The sequence below is a fragment of the Octopus sinensis genome, linkage group LG12 (genome assembly GCF_006345805.1).
Source record: "Octopus sinensis linkage group LG12, ASM634580v1, whole genome shotgun sequence".
NCBI lineage: Eukaryota > Metazoa > Mollusca > Cephalopoda > Octopoda > Octopodidae > Octopus > Octopus sinensis.
The window spans coordinates 75,002,803-75,021,559 of record NC_043008.1 but is presented as its reverse complement, the minus strand read 5'-3'; the positions used below and the strand labels follow the sequence as shown (position 1 = coordinate 75,021,559).

The following is an 18,757-nucleotide window of genomic DNA, read 5'->3' as shown; positions in this document are numbered from 1 at the left end:
GCAACATGAAATAAAGTGTCCAGCAATCAAACTCACTACTTCGTGATTGTGAGCCCAACACTCTAACCACTGTTATATTCAGTAATGAATGCTTTGCCTAATTATAGATAAGGCTGACGTCATTAATAATTTTCTATCCTTTACCTCTCACACATTGAACTGTGGTCATCCTGGGGCACAACTTTTAAGGATTCAGTCAAATAAATTGACAGCAATACTTATTTATGAAAGTCAGGTTCTTATTTTATTGGTTTCTATTGATGAAAGCACTAAATTATGGGGATGCAAACACACATACACACATGTATATTATATGTGTGTATATACATATATATACAGAGCTGGGCATAAGTTCATTAATCTGTTAATCGTTAGTTAACAAAGTTAGCATTTTCGTTAATGATTTAACTTTTAAGTAAACTTTCAAAATCATTATCAGACTAATTAACTTCCATAAACTCAAGTCCATTAACCCAAAATTTTCATGAAAACTGGTAAACATTTAAAAGTTTCTATTATTTTCAGATTGTCTTAGCATATTTGATATTGTATTCGTCATTCTTTCAACTCTGATAAAATGCCATTTATTATTATAAATAATTTGTAGAACCTTGTTTGGCCCTGCCTGGATTTGAAACCAGATTCCTCTGCTTGTTGCTTGCAAAGAAAGTGAGAAATTTCTTTGTTCTGTCAAGAGAAAAGTGATTCATGTGTTTCCACTTGATATATGACCTCGCAGTGTCACGGAGAATTCAAATGGACAGCAAATGACCACATTAGGATAAGCTATGCATTTAATGATATATCCATCATTCTAGCAAGAATGCAATTATCATAAATGCTCTGTAAGTGAGAAATCAGAGAGAATCTTGACCACCACAATGTGAATAATTATTCACAACGGTAATGAGGCAGACAACTATAGTAGCCAGCAACATATGAAGTAGCATTTTTTAACTCTAAAGCAAAAAGAGTTCTAAAGCCCTGAAAAAGCCCCAAAAAGCTGATTTTATAGTTTTGGCACCTTTTAACCCTTTAGAGTTTACACCAGCCAAAACCCGTTGTTTCTAATTCCTCTGCAAAATCTTTTAAGGAAATAAACAAATCACGTTAGTGAATTCACATAGCTTTGAGATAATGTGAGGGCTTTTCTTCCAGAAACCATAGAACTGGGAGAAAAGCAAAATTAACTGATGGGGATGTCAAGAGAGAAAATACTGATTTCCATAAGGTGGAAAAAATAAATGGAAGGAAAAAAGTTGGTAAATATTTCAGTGTGAATGCATATAGCTCTTACATGGTAGTAGGGCATGCTAGAAATAGCAGCCCAGTCTTTCCTTTTCTGGAAAAAGGAGGCTTTTACACATGATTTCAATGTCACATTCATTGAAAGCATGCAAAATAACTAAGAAAAAAAGATCCACGAAACAAAACTCACTTGGTGGGAAACTTCGAGGTCCCCACCACCCATCCCATCATTCTTTCCTGGAAAAATGTAGTTTACGGCAGGTTTGATGGTCAGATATGTTGAATGCACCCAAAAAAAAAACTGTGGGAAAAAATTATTCCACACGACGGTATGAAATATCTACTGAAAGAATAAAATCTTGTACCAATTATACCTGTATTTTAATTAATTCAAATTAATGTACCCCATATTGAAAAGTGGCAAAATTTTTATCAGTTGCCATCTGGGATAATTTTCGTAACAAATCAAACAGGTAAGATGCATTAAGAATTTCAATTTTAGTGTTTATCCATAATGTTACTGCTTTTACACCTGTTGATTAAATTTACCTGCCTATAAAAGTCAAATTTACTCAGCAAAATCAGCTAAAATTACATAACTATAAACCAGGGGTATATAAAGCACTTACTGACAAAATTTCAAATCAGTGTGTAAAAAATTTACCAAGTTACTAGCAAATAATGTAGACACCCCTCTTGAACCTGAATAATTCAAAATAACATGAACAAATATGTTTTTAGGTTGTTCTTTTTCTTACACACACACATAACATGGCCTCGCTTGGTTGGGACTATACATGTATTACTTTGATATAATCATTTCATAAAATTTGTTAACAGGGAGAACAATATTGAAAAATATCAATAGATGCATGAGTGAGAAAGAAATAAAAAGAGAGGTTTGGGGATATGCTAGAAACAACAGCCAGATCTCCTTTAAATCACATATTTTCCTCTGAAATTACAAACAATTCTTTTTTAAGCTGAAAATGTTTCTCTCATGTGTTTCAAGTGTGTAATAAAAAAAAAATGGCCAAAATCGTTTCAGACTGGGCTGGTGAGGGGGTGACAGAAGTGAAAAAAAATAACTTTTCAAAATGTTTTCTGTTTTTCTTCATGGAGAGATGCTTCCCATCATTCTGAAGACTTTGGTGAAAAACATTGGAAAAAATCCCCATTCAAACGCAGAAATTCCAACTTATGTGGGCCATTTGATATAAAAGTCCATTTTCCAGAAACTCCTTCATCTCCGAAGCCCCCTTCCAAAAATTTTACCAACAAATTTCTTTTTAATCATAATTAACATTATTTGAAAGATATTTGTATAAAATTTCATTAAAAAATACCTATTTTCCAGGAAGTTATGAGGGAGATAATGTTGGGTCCTATGAATTTTCTGAAACTCCTGTCCCCAACCTCTCGAAAAACTTTTTCCAACAAATCTTTAACTATACTCAATCTACCGGATATAAGCGATTATTTGGTGAAAGTTTCATTAAAACGTATCCATTTTTCTGGAAGTTATGAGGCAACATAGCTGGTGAGGTATTAAACTGTAGTTATACCTTTTGTCAATACAAGTTCATGTATTAATGTTAACTTCCGCTACATTTTCAAAGAATTAACAAAATTAACTCTTGGTTAACGAATTAACGATTAACAAGGTTAGCTTTCCAGTTAACAGTGCCCACCTCTGTACATATATATATATATATATATATATATAACATACAATTGGGACAAGAACGCAAAATATCCAAATTGACGATACAAAAAACACGGACGGGTTGTTTGAAGCCTTTAATCTTCAGTCAAGAACCGGATCATCATATATATATACACATAAGAGCTTCCACACACCTCAACTTGATAGTACACTAACAAGGCATTGGTTGGTTTGGAGCTATGGTAGAAGACATTTATCCAGGGTTCCATGCTGTGGGATGGAACACGAAACCAGATGATTTTAAAGTGAGAGTTGTTAATTATTTTACAAATAATAGTAATGAAGATTTTCATTCAACTCTGACACCAAACTCTTAAAATCTTCTTGGGTAAAGCTATATATACATACATTCATACATCCACTCATACATCCATCCATACATACATACATACATACATACATACATACATACATACATACATACATACATACATACATATATACTCTTTACTCTTTTACTTGTTTCAGTCATTTGATTGTGGCCATGCTGGAGCACCGCCTTTAGTCGAGCAAATCGACCCCGGGACTTATTCTTTGTAAGCCCAGTACTTATTCTGTCGGTCTCTTTTGCTGAACTGCTAAGTGACAGCGACGTAAACACACCAGCATCGGTTGTCAAGTGATGTTGGGAGGACAATCACAGACACACAAACATATACACACACACACACATATATATATATATATAAAATAGTCAAAATAGTCAAAACTCCTCACACAGGAACTTAGTTTGATTTGAAAACCCCACTAGAATGGGAGAAAGCGCTAATACATGATCTAGGTTATATGATATATATAAAAAATGTAATATACAAATAAATATCTGTAAATATAAACTATCCAATTTTCTGAGTACCTCATTTCTTCTAATATATAATACCTGTACATCATCTCCAAACCTTCCAATATATATATATATATATATATACATATATACGACGGGCTTCTTTCAGTTTCCGTCTACCAAATCCACTCACAAGGCTTTGGTCGGCCCGAGGCTATAGTTGAAGACACTTGCCCAAGGTGCCACGCAGTGGGACTGAACCCGGAACCATGTGGTTTGTAAGCAAGCTACTTACCACACAGCCATTCCTGTGCCTATATATATATATATAAATATATATATATATATATATATATATATATATATATAACCACCCCAACAGAGTAGTACATGCCTTTCATGTGTCATGAGCATGAGTGCATTTATGTGTCACTGGTCTGGGTACTTCTATGTGTCATCAGCACAGAGGCTTCTACATGTCACCAGCATGGATGCTTTTATGTGTCTCTAGTGCAGGTGCTTTTACATGTCACTGGCACTTGCCAAATGTGTATTATATATGTGTGTGTGTATTTATACACGTGTGTGTGTACATATATATGTATATATATATATATGTGTATATGTATATATATGTGTGTGTATATGTATATATATATATGTGTATATATATATATATGTGTATATGTATGTATATAAATATATATATATATATATATATATATATATATTATATATATATATACATATACACACACATATATATACATATACACATATATATATATATACATATATATGTACACACACACGTGTATAAATACACACACACATATATAATACACATTTGGCAAGTGCCAGTGACATGTAAAAGCACCTGCACTAGAGACACATAAAAGCATCCATGCTGGTGACATGTAGAAGTACCCAGACCAGTGACACATAAATGCACTCATGCTCATGACACATGAAAGGCATGTACTACTCTGTTGGGGTGGTTGACATTAGGAAGGGCATCCAATCATAGAAACCAAGTCAAAATCAGCTCTCCAGCTTACTGGTTCCAATCAAACTGTCTAACCCATGCCAGCATGGAAAATGGATGCTAATTGATGATGATGATGATGATATGTATATGTGTGTGTATATATATATATATATATATATATATGTATATATACAGATCAAGATGGTGTAGTCATCAATTTAAACAGTATCTCTTAACTCTATCATAAATATTATCATAGTCTCTCTCTCTCTCTCTCTCTTCTATAATTCTATAAGGGTATCTCTCTACCCTGCCAAGAATGCCTCAAGGTGTCTCTTGTACTCTGTCATCAATGTTATAAAGGTGTGTCTGAACCTTGTTGTCAACAATGTAATCACAATGTCTCTGTACCATAAATCCAAACAAAGTGGCACAGGAGTGGCTGTGTGGTAAGTAGCTTGCTAACCAACCACATGGTTCTGGGTTCAGTCCCACTGCATGGCATCTTGAGCAAGTGTCTTCTGCTATAGCCCCGGGCCGACCAATGCCTTGTGAGTGGATTTGGTAGACGGAAACTGAAAGAAGCCTGTCGTATATATGTATATATATATGTATGTGTGTTTGTCCCTCTAGCATTGCTTGACAACCGATGCTGGTGTGTTTACGTCCCCGTTACTTAGCGGTTCGGCAAAAGAGACCGATAGAATAAGTACTGGGCTTACAAAGAATAAGTCCCGGGGTCGATTTGCTCGACTAAAGGCAGTGCTCCAGCATGGCCGCAGTCAAATGACTGAAACAAGTAAAAGAGTAAAAGAGTAAGAGTAATAGTTGAAGATCATCCATATGTTTAGGGTAAACATCTCTAAGTTGACCTTCAGAGGAAAACTATGGACAGTGATGAAATCTCATTGGGATACTGAAGTGGGGAGGGAAAATTAGAGAAAAGGGTTCTGCGTTAGGCTTGTGATAAGGGTGGTAACATATTATGAGAGACCAGCTGAGAAAAGTGAGATTGAGGGTGTATACAATTAACGAGTTCATAGCAGCAGAGGATATTGCAGTAGTAGGAGAATATAGTCAGTAAAGACAATATTGAATGACTGGAAGAAGCGGTGGTGGTAGTGGACAGCCGGTGATCAGAAGTATGTAGACAAGAGGCATTATAGGTATTAAAGAAGAAAGCAATAAAATTTACAGAAGTATATAAAAAATAGAACGTTGGGGTATAAATTGATTGATTGATAAGGGAGGGTGGAAGAGAGTGACAAAAGTGGTAGGAGTAACTTGCAGACACACAGACAATATGGACAGCAACAAGTAGGAAGCATTTCACAATATCAATCTATTGACAGGTTTCTTAGTAAATAAGAGTAGCGTCCCTTGCACCATAAATTTTCTTTGTTTCATAGCCTTGAATCCTCAATTTTCGTCAGGTGTATGTGCAGGTATGTGCGCAGGTATGACTCTAAATAGTGTGTGTGTGTGTATGTGTGTGTGTGTGTGTGTGTGTGTGCGCGCGCTCACACACACACACACACACACACAATGTTAAACCTCTATGTCTAGAGCTTTTACATCCAACCTCTAGCATTTCATTTTGAGATCCGCATACATAAGAAAATTAATTTCAATGAAGTGGATCAGGTGTTTAGTGCTTAATCAAACAAAAGGGTTTTTTGTAAACATTTTGTGAGACACACATTATTGCAGGTTCAATCCCCAACAGAGCAATCCGTATGTAACGTTGTTTGTTGCCATAATCCACCATTGAACATTTCACCCTTATACAATGAATTGTGATAGCATCAGTCTGGTAAAGTACTTCCTTCTCTAAGTTATGATGGCCACAGTTGGATTAACTCTAAAGTGCTTTCCCTAATGATGAAAGTGATAACCAAACGCAAATAAATACATCATGTAATTTAACATTTCTGTACTTACTTAGTACCAATTAGTAAACATAGATACAAAACAGAGTTTAACAGCTGGGTAACTTACCTTCTTATTAATTATGCAGTTTAACACCTTAGTATCTTACTGCTCTACAATATGCAGTTGAATAGCTTGGTACCTTAGTTTTGTACTTAGTTTTGTGCCAATTAATAAACACAAACACCATATGTAGTTTAATATGTAGTATCTTACTGCAGAACCAATTAACAAACACACATACAATATACCTTATCTCTCAACCCATTTATCACTATGAGTCTTCAATTTTAGATTTTTTAAAGTATTTAATTTATGTGTAGCAAAAGCATGTTCATAGTTTGCCTCTTTACCTTTAGGTACCCACAGTTTGGTTCTTTATCTTAAAGCATCCACATTTTGGCTCATCATGTGATGGTCGAGTCCTAGCTTTATGCAGGCTGTCCACCCCATCACACGACAGACTAGCCAAGCATGCCACCATCAGCTATATAGGGAAAACCTTCCCTGCTATTTACGAGCAAGGTTGGTTCTTCAATATGAGAGCAGTTTTATTCCATTATGCATTACCAGCAAGGAGAGAATTGTCAGCAGAGATTCTTGTCACTATGTTCTGTGTACATCTTCATCTTTAAGAAGTATGAGAAACTAATGTATTTTAATTAACAGAATTATTCCTGTTATACCAGTTTTCTGTATCTGCTATTGCTGATGAAATAAATATGGCAGTCAACTTTAACTTGCGTCTTCGTATTTCTTGATGTTCTTTATTATGACTCGTTTGAAATCAAAAGATTGTGATATTACCAGAGCTTTAGCCACATTCGTCCTTTCCACAATGATAAACGTGTAATGACTGAAGGAATAACTAAAATCTTCCAAGGTCATCAAGTTGCTACAAGAAGCTTTCTTTTCAAGGATTCTATTCAAGACAAAAGAGCTCCAACAGTGTCCAGTCTTTAGTAAGTCGTTAACTTTGTCCATAATTAACAGGTTCAGGGCATTAAGGAAGCCAAATGAATCACATCATTCGGTGAATTAAACCCATGTACCAAGCAGAAACTCAGAACAAATATGTCATTATGTTATAGCATTTACACTTTAGGTAAGGTGGAGTACTGGGTTAGAAATGATGCATTTAAGTATTAAATAGGATATTAATTAGTAAGCGTCTCCTTGGATCATAATTATAATTAAGGGACAGCATTACATTCCAATTCAACTAGTACTAAATGAGACAGATCTGCCCAAGGATATGACACCTTTCTATCACAATACTTCTAAATAACTGTAGAATTAATTTGACATCCAGGTGAACTAATCTACAATCACCTGTGCAGCAGAAACTTGTAAAGAAATACTAGTGATAGATTTGAACCAATGACTTATGAATTACCAGTCCACTGTGATATCAACATGACTTACAAATAAATACACTACACTAGAGCTACCTAAGTGTAAATATAGGTATAGTTGTTTTAATACCAGCATACACCACAACAACCCAGTTTCAATACAGCTCATGCTACACCTACCCAATTTAAAATGCATCAGGTATATGAGTGGGTGCTGAAAAGATCCTGGTTTTGAGTAAAAGAAAATACAGGTGATCAGCTAATTATAATTTAATTTCAGATTCACACACTTATTGCAGTGGCCTTTTAGTTTTTCTAAGCCTTGAGGTATTTCGGATTGCAAGACAGTGTGTGAGAGAAAATTGTGATGTCACAGGAGAGAAATGTGTTCGAATGGATGATGGTGCACTTGCTTTTAGTGATTCTGAAAAGAAAGAGGCTTGGAGAAGCCATTATGAAAGACTGCTGAATGTGGAGAATGAATGGGAGGAGGAGAGCCATCGAAACGTTGACCCAGTAGAGAGACCAGCTATCCCAAGAGACAGCTCGCTAGTAGATAAAGCAATTAAGGATATGAAGCCTGGAAAAGCCCCTAGCCCATCAGGAATCACTGCTGAGATGCTTAAAGCATCTGGTGGTGTGGGCTATGGCTTAGTCACCCGCATTGTAAACCAGGTAGTACATAACGGAGTCATACCCAATGACTGGCATAGCAGCACCATAGTCAACTGCTACAAGGGTAAAGGTGATGCTCTAGATAGGAATAACTACAGGGGTATTAAACTGCTGGATCAGGTGATGAAGGTCACAGAGAGGGTCATAGTCCATCTCATTAAGGAGAGAGTCTGCTGAGATGAGATGCAGTTTGGTTTTGTTCTGGGTAGAAGCACCACTGATGCCATATTCCTGGTTCAACAACTGCAGGAGAAATACCTAACTAAAGATAAACCCCTCTACTTAGCTTTTGTGGACTTGGAGAAAACCTTTGATAGGGTCCTCCGATCCCTTATCTGGTGGGCAATGCGGAAACTGGAGATTGACAAATGGTTGATAAGGGCTGTACAAGCCCTATACAGAGAGGCTGTTAGTAAGGTTAGGATTGGCAATAAGTATAGTGAAGAATTCTGGGTAGAAGTAGGGGTCCACCAAGGTTCAGCCCTTAGTCCTCTTCTATTCATCATAGTCCTCCAGGCAATAACAGAGGAATTCAAGATGGGTTGCCCCTGGGAGCTCCTCTATGCTGATGACCTGGCCCTCATAGCAGAATCACTACCGGAACTAGAAAAGAAATTTCAGGTGTGGAAGCTAGGTTTAGAATCAAAGGGCCTTAGAGTAAATGTAGCAAAGACCAAAGTTATAGTAAGCAGAAAGGCAAACGCATCACACACACCCTCGAGCAGGTGGCCCTGCTCAATCTGTAGAAAAGGTGTAGGTAGAAACTCCATAAGATGTACCCAGTGTAAACTATGGACACATAAGAGGTGCAGCAACATCAAAGGAAAATTAACTGAGAAGATAGCTTTCATGTGCGGCAGATGTACAGGGGCAATAGACACCACAGATACTCAGAAAAAAGATTCCATCACACTCCAGGGGAAGAAACTAGAAGTAGATGATAGTTTCCGCTACCTAGGTGACCAAGTTAGTAGTGGAGGTGGATGCTCAGAGAGTGTCACCACTAGAATACAAATAGCCTGGGCAAAGCTTAGAAAGCTCCTACCCCTACTGGTGACAAAGTGTCTCTCACTCAGAGTGAAAGGTAGATTGTATGATGCATGTGTGCGAACAGCCATGCTTCACGGTAATGAAACATGGGCTGTGACTGCAGAGGACATGCGTAGACTTGAAAGAAATGACACTAGCATGATCCACTGGATGTGTAATGTCAGTGTGCACACATGACAGAGTGTAAGCACCCTGAGAGAAATGCTGGACATAAGAAGCATCAGATGTGGTGTGCAACAGAGACGTTTGTGCTGGTATGGTCATGTACTGTGGATGGATGAGGAGAGATGTGTGAAGAAGTGCCACTCCCAAACAGTTGAAGGTATCCGGGGAAAAGGTAGACCCAGGAAGACATGGGATGGGGTAGTCAAGCATGACCTTCGAACGTTGGGCCTCACAGAGGTAATGACGGAAAAACGAGATCTCTGGAGATATGCTGTTACTGCAAAGACCCGACAAATAATGTTAGTTCATGGCTGCTTCCCGCACCAGCTTCGCATAACCCCAGCCCATCCAAAGTACCTTGGATTGCAGAATAACCTGCTGTGCTTACCTTGGATCATAGAGTGACCTGCTGTGCTTGAGGAGAACTATTGAGTCAAATACATCAACATCAAAATAAATATCAAATGGAAACTGCAGTTACGATACCTGTGCCGGTGGCACGTAAAAAGCACCATCCAAACGTTGCCAATGCCAGCCTCCCCTGGCACATGTGCCAGTGGCACGTAAAAAGCACCCACTACACTCACGGAGTGGTTAGTGTTAGGGAGGGCATACAGTTGTAGAAACACAGCCAGATCAGACTGGAGCTTGATACAGCCTCCTGGCTTCCCAGATCCCGGTCAAACCGTCCAACCTGTGCTAGCATGGAAAACGGACGTTAATCGATGATGATGATGATGATGTAAAAGATCTTGGAAGGTTGAACCTCCAGCCAAGCCTTTTGCAATTCCCTTAAAGCTAGGAACTTTTCAGCCCACCCTCATATATATAACTTATTCAAAGCAAGTGGGACCATATTCATGACCTGTAAAAGTAGCTAGCCAACATCACAAACAGCCAAATGAAAATGTACCAATAATTGTTTCAGTACCAGCATACATCACAGCTACCCAGTTGTAAATGTAACTGTGGCTGTATCAACACCAGCCTATACCACACCCAACTAGATGTAAATGTGACAGTTGTTTCAATATCACTCTTACCCAAAGGGATAAGTAACAATGAATAAAGACAGATAGAGCTGTATCTAACAAATGTATACAATACATAACATCAAATCTGGTTAAACGAAGAGAAAAAATTAGTTTACCTGTGTTTTCCTTTTGTAAACGTTCCAGTTCAGCAAACTTAGCTTTTTCACTCCAGTCTGGAAATACAGTATTCACATATTTTATATATATATATATATATATATATATATATATATATATATATATATATATATAAATGAAACACAGCAAATGAAAGACAGAAGATGGAATATACGAGAATTTATTATTAATCACGACAATTCTTTCGACACATCTAGCATCAATTCCTCTTGGGTGGGACACTCAACAACTGGTTCAGGAGCATCTGGCCGTGCAGATGTATCTCGTTGGGTGATAAATAAATATAACTCATAAAAATGACTGTTCCATAACATAACTTTCTGATTTGTAGAGGGAAAAGCTGCCAGATGGAGGAAATATCTTCATTTATATAGAAGATCAAAAATGAAATCACAAATGACTAAAAAACAAACGAATACACAATCCAGTGAGAAAAGTATTAAAAATATAGCTGTTAACAGGTATGGATGTATAAACGCCCTTGGGTAAGCTGCATGGCATGAGTACACTCGCTCATGCAAGCATTCGCAAAAATGTGAGCATACACTCATGATCACAAAGCATACACTCATGATCACAAAGCATACACTCATGATCACAAAGCATACACTCATGATCACAAAGCATACACTCATGATCACAAAGCATACACTCATGATCACTTTGATGCACTCATCATCACAAAGTGAGTTATTTATCAGCTTGGTGTTTATAAAAATGGGGAGCTTAAAAGTAAACCTAAGTCATCCATACCTTAAAGTAAATTAAATTAAGTTAACAGTTACTCAAAATTCATTCTCACTGCATTGTGCGAAAGTACATTTATATGCATGAAGGCATCTTGAGAGTTATTAAGAAATTCTATTAATTATCTTCTTGTTAGTCCACAGAATAGACAGGGATTCCTCGGAGCAGAAATGGCATCTCCTGAAAATTATCTTGCATGATTTCACATAATTTACAATGGACCAATTAATGCTGTACTTTGTTTTATCGTCCTTCAGTTGCCATACAAAATCTGCCAAAGATGGTCAATGTCTCTTATTGACTGTCTTAAAGCCGTCTGCCCAATGTAAACATAGGGCCCGCCCCTTGTGTGCACAGTACATTTATATACAAGATTTGTATTCATACAGAGATTCATTAAAGCACATTTTGATTTTTCTCTGCATGAGCATTTATTGTATTTATTAGTATATAAGTCAGTCCTGACTCCATTTACCAGCGTTGTTACCATGCTAGCTGTATCATAAGTATTTCTACTACTACAAATTGGTCGTAGTTGATGTTTATCCTTGTGGTTTATATCTCCTTGGTTGGTATTTAGATGCAAATGTTCACTAGATCCAGTAGGTGGGTTATTGAACCTTTGCCACATTTTGCTATTGTTCATGTGATGCATAAGCTGCTCTAAATTAGCAGAATTGGCATAGAATACCTTCAGAGTGTGTCAATTAAAAATAGCATGATACCGATTAGATTTAGGAAAATACCTGTCCAAAGCAGCAAAATATTTTCCGGCGATCTTGGTTGAAACATGCAAACTGAAAATCAGGTTGAACCAGAGGACATCCTGATTCCTATATCTGTTGTTAGGCTTATTTGATTGAGCGTGTTGTACAGGATTGCTTGTATGAGCAAGTGTACTCATGCCATGCAGCTTGCCCAAGGGTGTTTATACATAATCCTCTTGGGATTGATAAAATAAGCACCAGTTGAGGACTGGGGTCAATGTAATTGACTTACCCTCACCCTTGATCTTGCTGGCCATGTGCCAAACAAGGATTAGATAGATAGATAGATAAATAAATAGATAGATAGAGAAATCAGAGAAATCAGAGAAGACTGTTGGTACAGCAATATAATGCATAAGGGGGAATGAATGCTGTATAAGGAAGTTCTAAATGTGGAAGAAAGAAAGACCAAGGAAGATATGGAACAAACACCAATCTTAAGATGCTGAGCTTCCTGATGGAGATGGTTAGCAATGATTAACTACACACATTTCTCTGTTGGATAACATTAGCACGAGAACATTAAAACAAGGCATTAATGCTGAGTGATTTTTATTTACAATTGCATCTTTGTCTGATAACCCTCTATCTTCTTCCCACCTATCTGAAACAGTCACCTCCTACTCTCAGTCACCTGTCACTCACACTCTGTCTCTACCTACCATTCTTATCACTCATCACTCGCACTGCATGCTCTTCTTTCAGTCACCCAATGTTACTCTATCATGGTCACTATACAGTTAGGAATGGAATGACCTTAATTTCTCCAGCTTTTACACTCCACCATTCCATTTAGCCCATCTTCCACTCACAACATCATGTTACCCATGTTGTGAGGATATTTGTGGACATGAGCATATTCTAAAACCCACATCTACCCCTATCCTACCTGTCTCTCCCATCAAGATACCTGTGTATGAGGGATATTACTTGATTTATCCATAACTAACACACCCACTTATCTCACTTTCTATGCTGATAGCCTTCCCAGGCCATCAGTATTGACATCCATAACTCTCTTACACTCTTATCCACCTTTATTAACATTCAATCTCTCTCATACACTGGTAACATGCACAAGCTGCTATTTCAGTCAGTCCTCCGTCACTTCCCCATTACACTCTTATCACACTGCTCTCCATGTCATAATACCCCCACCACACATACACACACACACTTTTATAACTCTACCATTCACTCCTCTTTTTCATGCTGTCTTCAATGAACAGAAACACTTCAGATTTGACAAGATTGTTCTTTACTCTTGCTGAAGACATGACAACTTATCTGGTGAAGCTACTATGATAAAATACACCCAGTACATTCAGTGAAGTGGTTGATGTTAGGGACAGAATCCAGCCACAGGAGCAAAGTACAGTCCTTGAACATGTCTAAGAGGGTAGTAACTCTAAATTAGTATTCAGAACTGAGACAACCCATCCAACCCACACCAGCATAGGAAGCAGACATAAAATGATGATGATGATATTGGTGATGATGATAACAATGACAGCAGTGAAGATGATGGTGATGTATGTGTGTGTGTGACCAAATGAACATATATATATATAGAGAGAGAGAGAGAGAAAGAGAAATATTAGCTAATAACAAGTTGTTATTTATAAGGTGGCAGGTTAGCAGAATCGTTATCACACTGGGCAAAATGCTTAGTGGTATTTCATCTGTCTTTATGTTCTGAGTTCAAATGCTACTGGGGTCAACTTAGCCTTTCATCCTCTTGGGGTTGATAAAATAAGGACCAGTTGAGGACTGGGGTCAATGTAATTGACTTACCCTCACCCTTGATCTTGCTGGCCTTGTGCCAAACACTTTGAAACCAATATGAAGTTGCTATTTAACCCCATGTTAACTGTGATAAAGAATTCAATGGTCAACTGGTATTCCAGCCATGACCAGCTCAACTTTTATTCAAGTAGCATCTTTAAATCTCCATTATCTCATGTGTAACAGTAGTGTGTGATCTGAAGGTTATTTCATTACACTAAAACACAGAGAGTCGGCTTAAAGGCTCATGGCACATATTGTGTTGTAGAGAATCAGAAACTTACTTTTAATTATGGCACAGAATCTCACAGCCCTTCCCTCTACCAAACCACCCAAGCATCATATTTAAATCTAAGGAATCATGACGGTATAAGAAATCATTATGGTAAAAGCAAAAATTGGAACTTTATTACTTAAGATCAACGATATCAGAGTAAAGAGCTTTTAATTTCAATAAGATAATAGCTACTGCTACAACCACCCCACTATTACTACTACTGCCACCATCAACACCACCAAACCACCACCACTATAACTGTGAATATATTTGCTGTTTCATTGACTACATTAATGTGAAACAAAGACAGATTCTGTGTGGTGAGGCTAGATAGCTCTTCTCTCTTGCAATAACTTCCTCCGATTAACTAATATCTCTGACCCAATCAGATTTTATTGATATTAAAAGAAAAAGACTGGAAGACATTGCTGCATCTTAAAGTTAGGTGATAGAATTAGCTGAGAAGATGGTTAACTAGTAAAGGTACTGTGCTACACTTCTGATTCAGCTTTGAGTGTTCTGTTCTAGCTGCAAGCACCATTCTGTTGTATCTCTGAGTAAAACACTTTTCATTGAACATCAGTATTCACAGTTATCTGGGATGGAACTAAAATGCACAAGCTTTAAAGAATACATCTTCCCCAATATATTACCTTCCAATACTTGTCTCAACAAGAAACAAACTTACGTAATAGGGTAAGATGTGAAATCCAAGGAAACTCTGTGTGTGTGTGTGTGTGTGTGTGTGTGTATGTGTGTGCATACATGTATGTACATATATCTATAGTTGGAATTTACGAAAGAAACAAACAAAACAAAAGATGAAGATGGGTATTAGTTTAACGCTCGGAAGAAAGTCTTTTACGTTTCGAGCCTATGCTCTCTTCAAGAGAAAGGAACACAGAAATAAACAGAGAGAAAAAGTAAAAAAAGTTTTAGTGACTAGTTATATACATATATACCTGTATGTAAGTGATTATATGTATATATATATATTTATACATGTATGTAAGTACATATATATTGAATGTGTAACGTCAGTGTCTACACACAACAGAGTGTAAGCGCCCTGAGAGAAATGTTGGACATAAGGAGCATCAGATGTGGTGTGCAAGAGAGACAACTGCGCTTGTATGGTCATGTGCTACGTATCGATGAGGAGAGCTGTGTGAAGAAGTGACAATCCCTATCAGTGGTAGGAAATTGTGGAAGAGGGAGACCCAGGAAGACATTGGATGAGGTGGTGAAGCATGAACTTTAAACATTGGGCCTCACAGAAGCAATGACAAAAAACTGAGACCTCTGGAGATATGCTGTGACTGAGAAGACCCTGCAAGAAAAGAGAGATCACAGCCATAGTCTACACCAGTGTCGCATAACCAGCCCATCTAAAAAGTACCTTTGAATCATTGGGTGACATGCCATGCTTGAGGAGACCTATTGAGTTAAGTAAATCAAAATCGGATCAAATCACAATCAAATGGAAATTGTAGTTGTGGCCAATACCAGTGCCGCCTGCCTGGGTCTCATGCTGACATCACACAATAAGCACAATTCATGCGTAGGTTGCTGCCAGCTTCCCTGCCCCAACTAGCTCCTGTGCCAGTGGCACATAAAAACCACCATCCGTATGTGGCCAATGCCAGGAACCCGTGACTGGCTCCCGTGCCGGTGGCACGTAAAAAGCAGCCACTACACTCTTGGAGTGAAGGGCATACAGCGGTAGAAACATTGCCAGATAAGATTGGAGCCTGGTGCAGCCTCCTAGCTCACCAATCCCCAGTCAAACCCTCCAACCCATGCCAGCATGGAAAACAGACATGATGATGATGATGTACATATGCATATATACATACACATGTGTGTGTGTATATATATATATATATATACATACTCATGTAAGTATGTATATATATATATATATATATATATATATAATATATATATATATATATACACATGTAAGTATATATACCATAAAAACCCATGTAATTTGCACACTTGTGTAATTTACGCAGATGATTTTCAGGATAAAAATTGTTAAGAGAAGCTTCAACTCATTTAAAATTTGCACCCGTGCTAGCACCATCCGAGCATGATCGTTGCCAGAGCAGCTAACTGGCTTCTGTGCCAGTGGTACGTAAAAGGCCCCATTTGAGCTTGACTGTTACTAGCATCACCTTACTAGCACCTGTGCTGGTGGTACGTGTAAAAAGATTCAAGTGAGGTCATTGCCAGTACTGCCTGACTGGCCCCCATGCCTATTTCTTTACTACCCACAAGGGGCTAAACACAGAGGGGACAAACAAGGACAGACAAATGGATTAAGTCGATTACATCAACCCCAGTGCATAACTGGTACTTATTTAATTGACCCCGAAAGGATGAAAGGCAAAGTCGACCTCGGCGGAATTTGAACTCAGACGAAATACGGCTACGCATTTTGCCCAGCATGCTAACGTTTCTGCCAGCCGGCCCCCATGCTGGGGGCATGTAAAAACACCCACTACGCTCTCGGAGTGGTTGGTGTCAGGAAAGGCATCCAGCTGTAGAAACTCTGCCAGATCAAGTTTGGAGCCTGGTGCAGCCATCTGGTTCGCCAGCCCTCAGTCAAATCGTCCAACCCATGCTAGCATGGAAAGCAGACGTTAAACGATAAACAATGATGATGATGATAAACCCCCAATCCACTATGTAAAGTGGTTGATGTTAGTAAGGGCATCCAACTGTAAAAACCATGCCAAAGCAGATCTTGCTGGTGCCATATAAAACCCTCCCAGTCCACTCTGTAAAGTGGTTGGTGCTGTAAAAGCCATACCAAAACAGACAGTGGAACTAGTTGCAGTCATCTGGCTTGATAACACTTGTCGAAACATCCAAGCATGGAAAACAGACATTAAATAATAATGATGATGATCACACACACAAACACACACACTTTTCAGAAGGTAATGGTAAAATGTATGGAAATAGTACAAGTACCACAGCACATAGGAACCATTTCTGGTGGGGTTCAAAGGGAGCTAGACCCGGATCTAATCCAGTTCCTGAAAGATCCAGATATTGCAAGCACTGGACTTACACAGAGTAACAAAGCATAGTCAGGTTAAGTGGCCAATAGCTATGAAGAAAGAGGAGTAGTGTCAGTATGATAAGAATGTTGACGATGTCTTAAAAGCAACAACCAAAAGTGATGCTAATCATCACCTCCAAGCAATGATCACCATTATCATGTGAGCAGTTTGAACTGGAAGAGGAGGAAAAAGTGAAATTTCCTTTATGTAGTAAGTAACAACATCATTTAATGTGTTTTCTGCTGTCATGGGTTGGATGGCTTGACAGGAGCTGGTCAGCTGAAGGACTGTACCATGCCCCACTTGTCGGTTTGGCATGGCTTCTATGGTGGAACATTCTTCCAGATACCAACCACTTTAAAGAGTGTACAGGGAGCATTTTACATAGCACCAGAATGGGTGCTGTTACATGGCACTGGCATCAGTGCTTCTTATGTGTCACTAGCACAAGTGCCTTTTACATGGCACCGGCATGGGTGCTCAAGTTAGGCAAAAGATGAGGCTATCCTTATGTTCTTGTACCAGTGGCCAGTTCCCCACATATGTATGTGTGTGTATTCATATATTCCTGCACACACATATATATACACATAGACACACACACACACATATATATATATATAGAGAGAGAGAGAGATGCACACACACAGACACTGAAACAGACTGACATACACCCACACACATACACATATACACCTATTCCCAATCAAGGCAATATTTCCCCAGGGCCAGATGTAGAACACTGGAAACAAGCAATATCACTTGTATTCCAGTGATGCTGCTCATTTACAACCATCAAGTGATGTTAAAGCAACGGGTACACAAACACAGATAGTAAAATAGTTAGTCTTCAGCTTACATCAGCTTGTATAGAAAATGTGAAGGAAATGATTATTCATCTATAAAGTTTATTAATCCATATACCAAATGCACTTTCCTCATATGAAAACTTTGAAGTAATCCTCATTACAGGACAAATGCTATACAACTCCAGTAGAAAAGTAGTTTATGCTGC

At 38.1% G+C, this 18,757-nt stretch overlaps 1 protein-coding gene across 4 annotated transcripts in view; it reads right to left on the bottom strand.

Annotated features, from left to right (window-relative positions):
- LOC115218122 overlaps nucleotides 1–18,757 on the bottom strand; it is a 225,562-nt gene that overhangs the window by 7,870 nt on the left and 198,935 nt on the right. For all 4 annotated transcript variants that reach the window (XM_029787918.2, XM_036508057.1, XM_036508056.1 and 1 more), the window contains exon 8: nucleotides 11,071–11,127. In XM_029787918.2, the coding sequence (XP_029643778.1) occupies nucleotides 11,071–11,127 (57 nt within the window). The remainder of the gene's footprint in view (nucleotides 1–11,070; nucleotides 11,128–18,757) is intronic.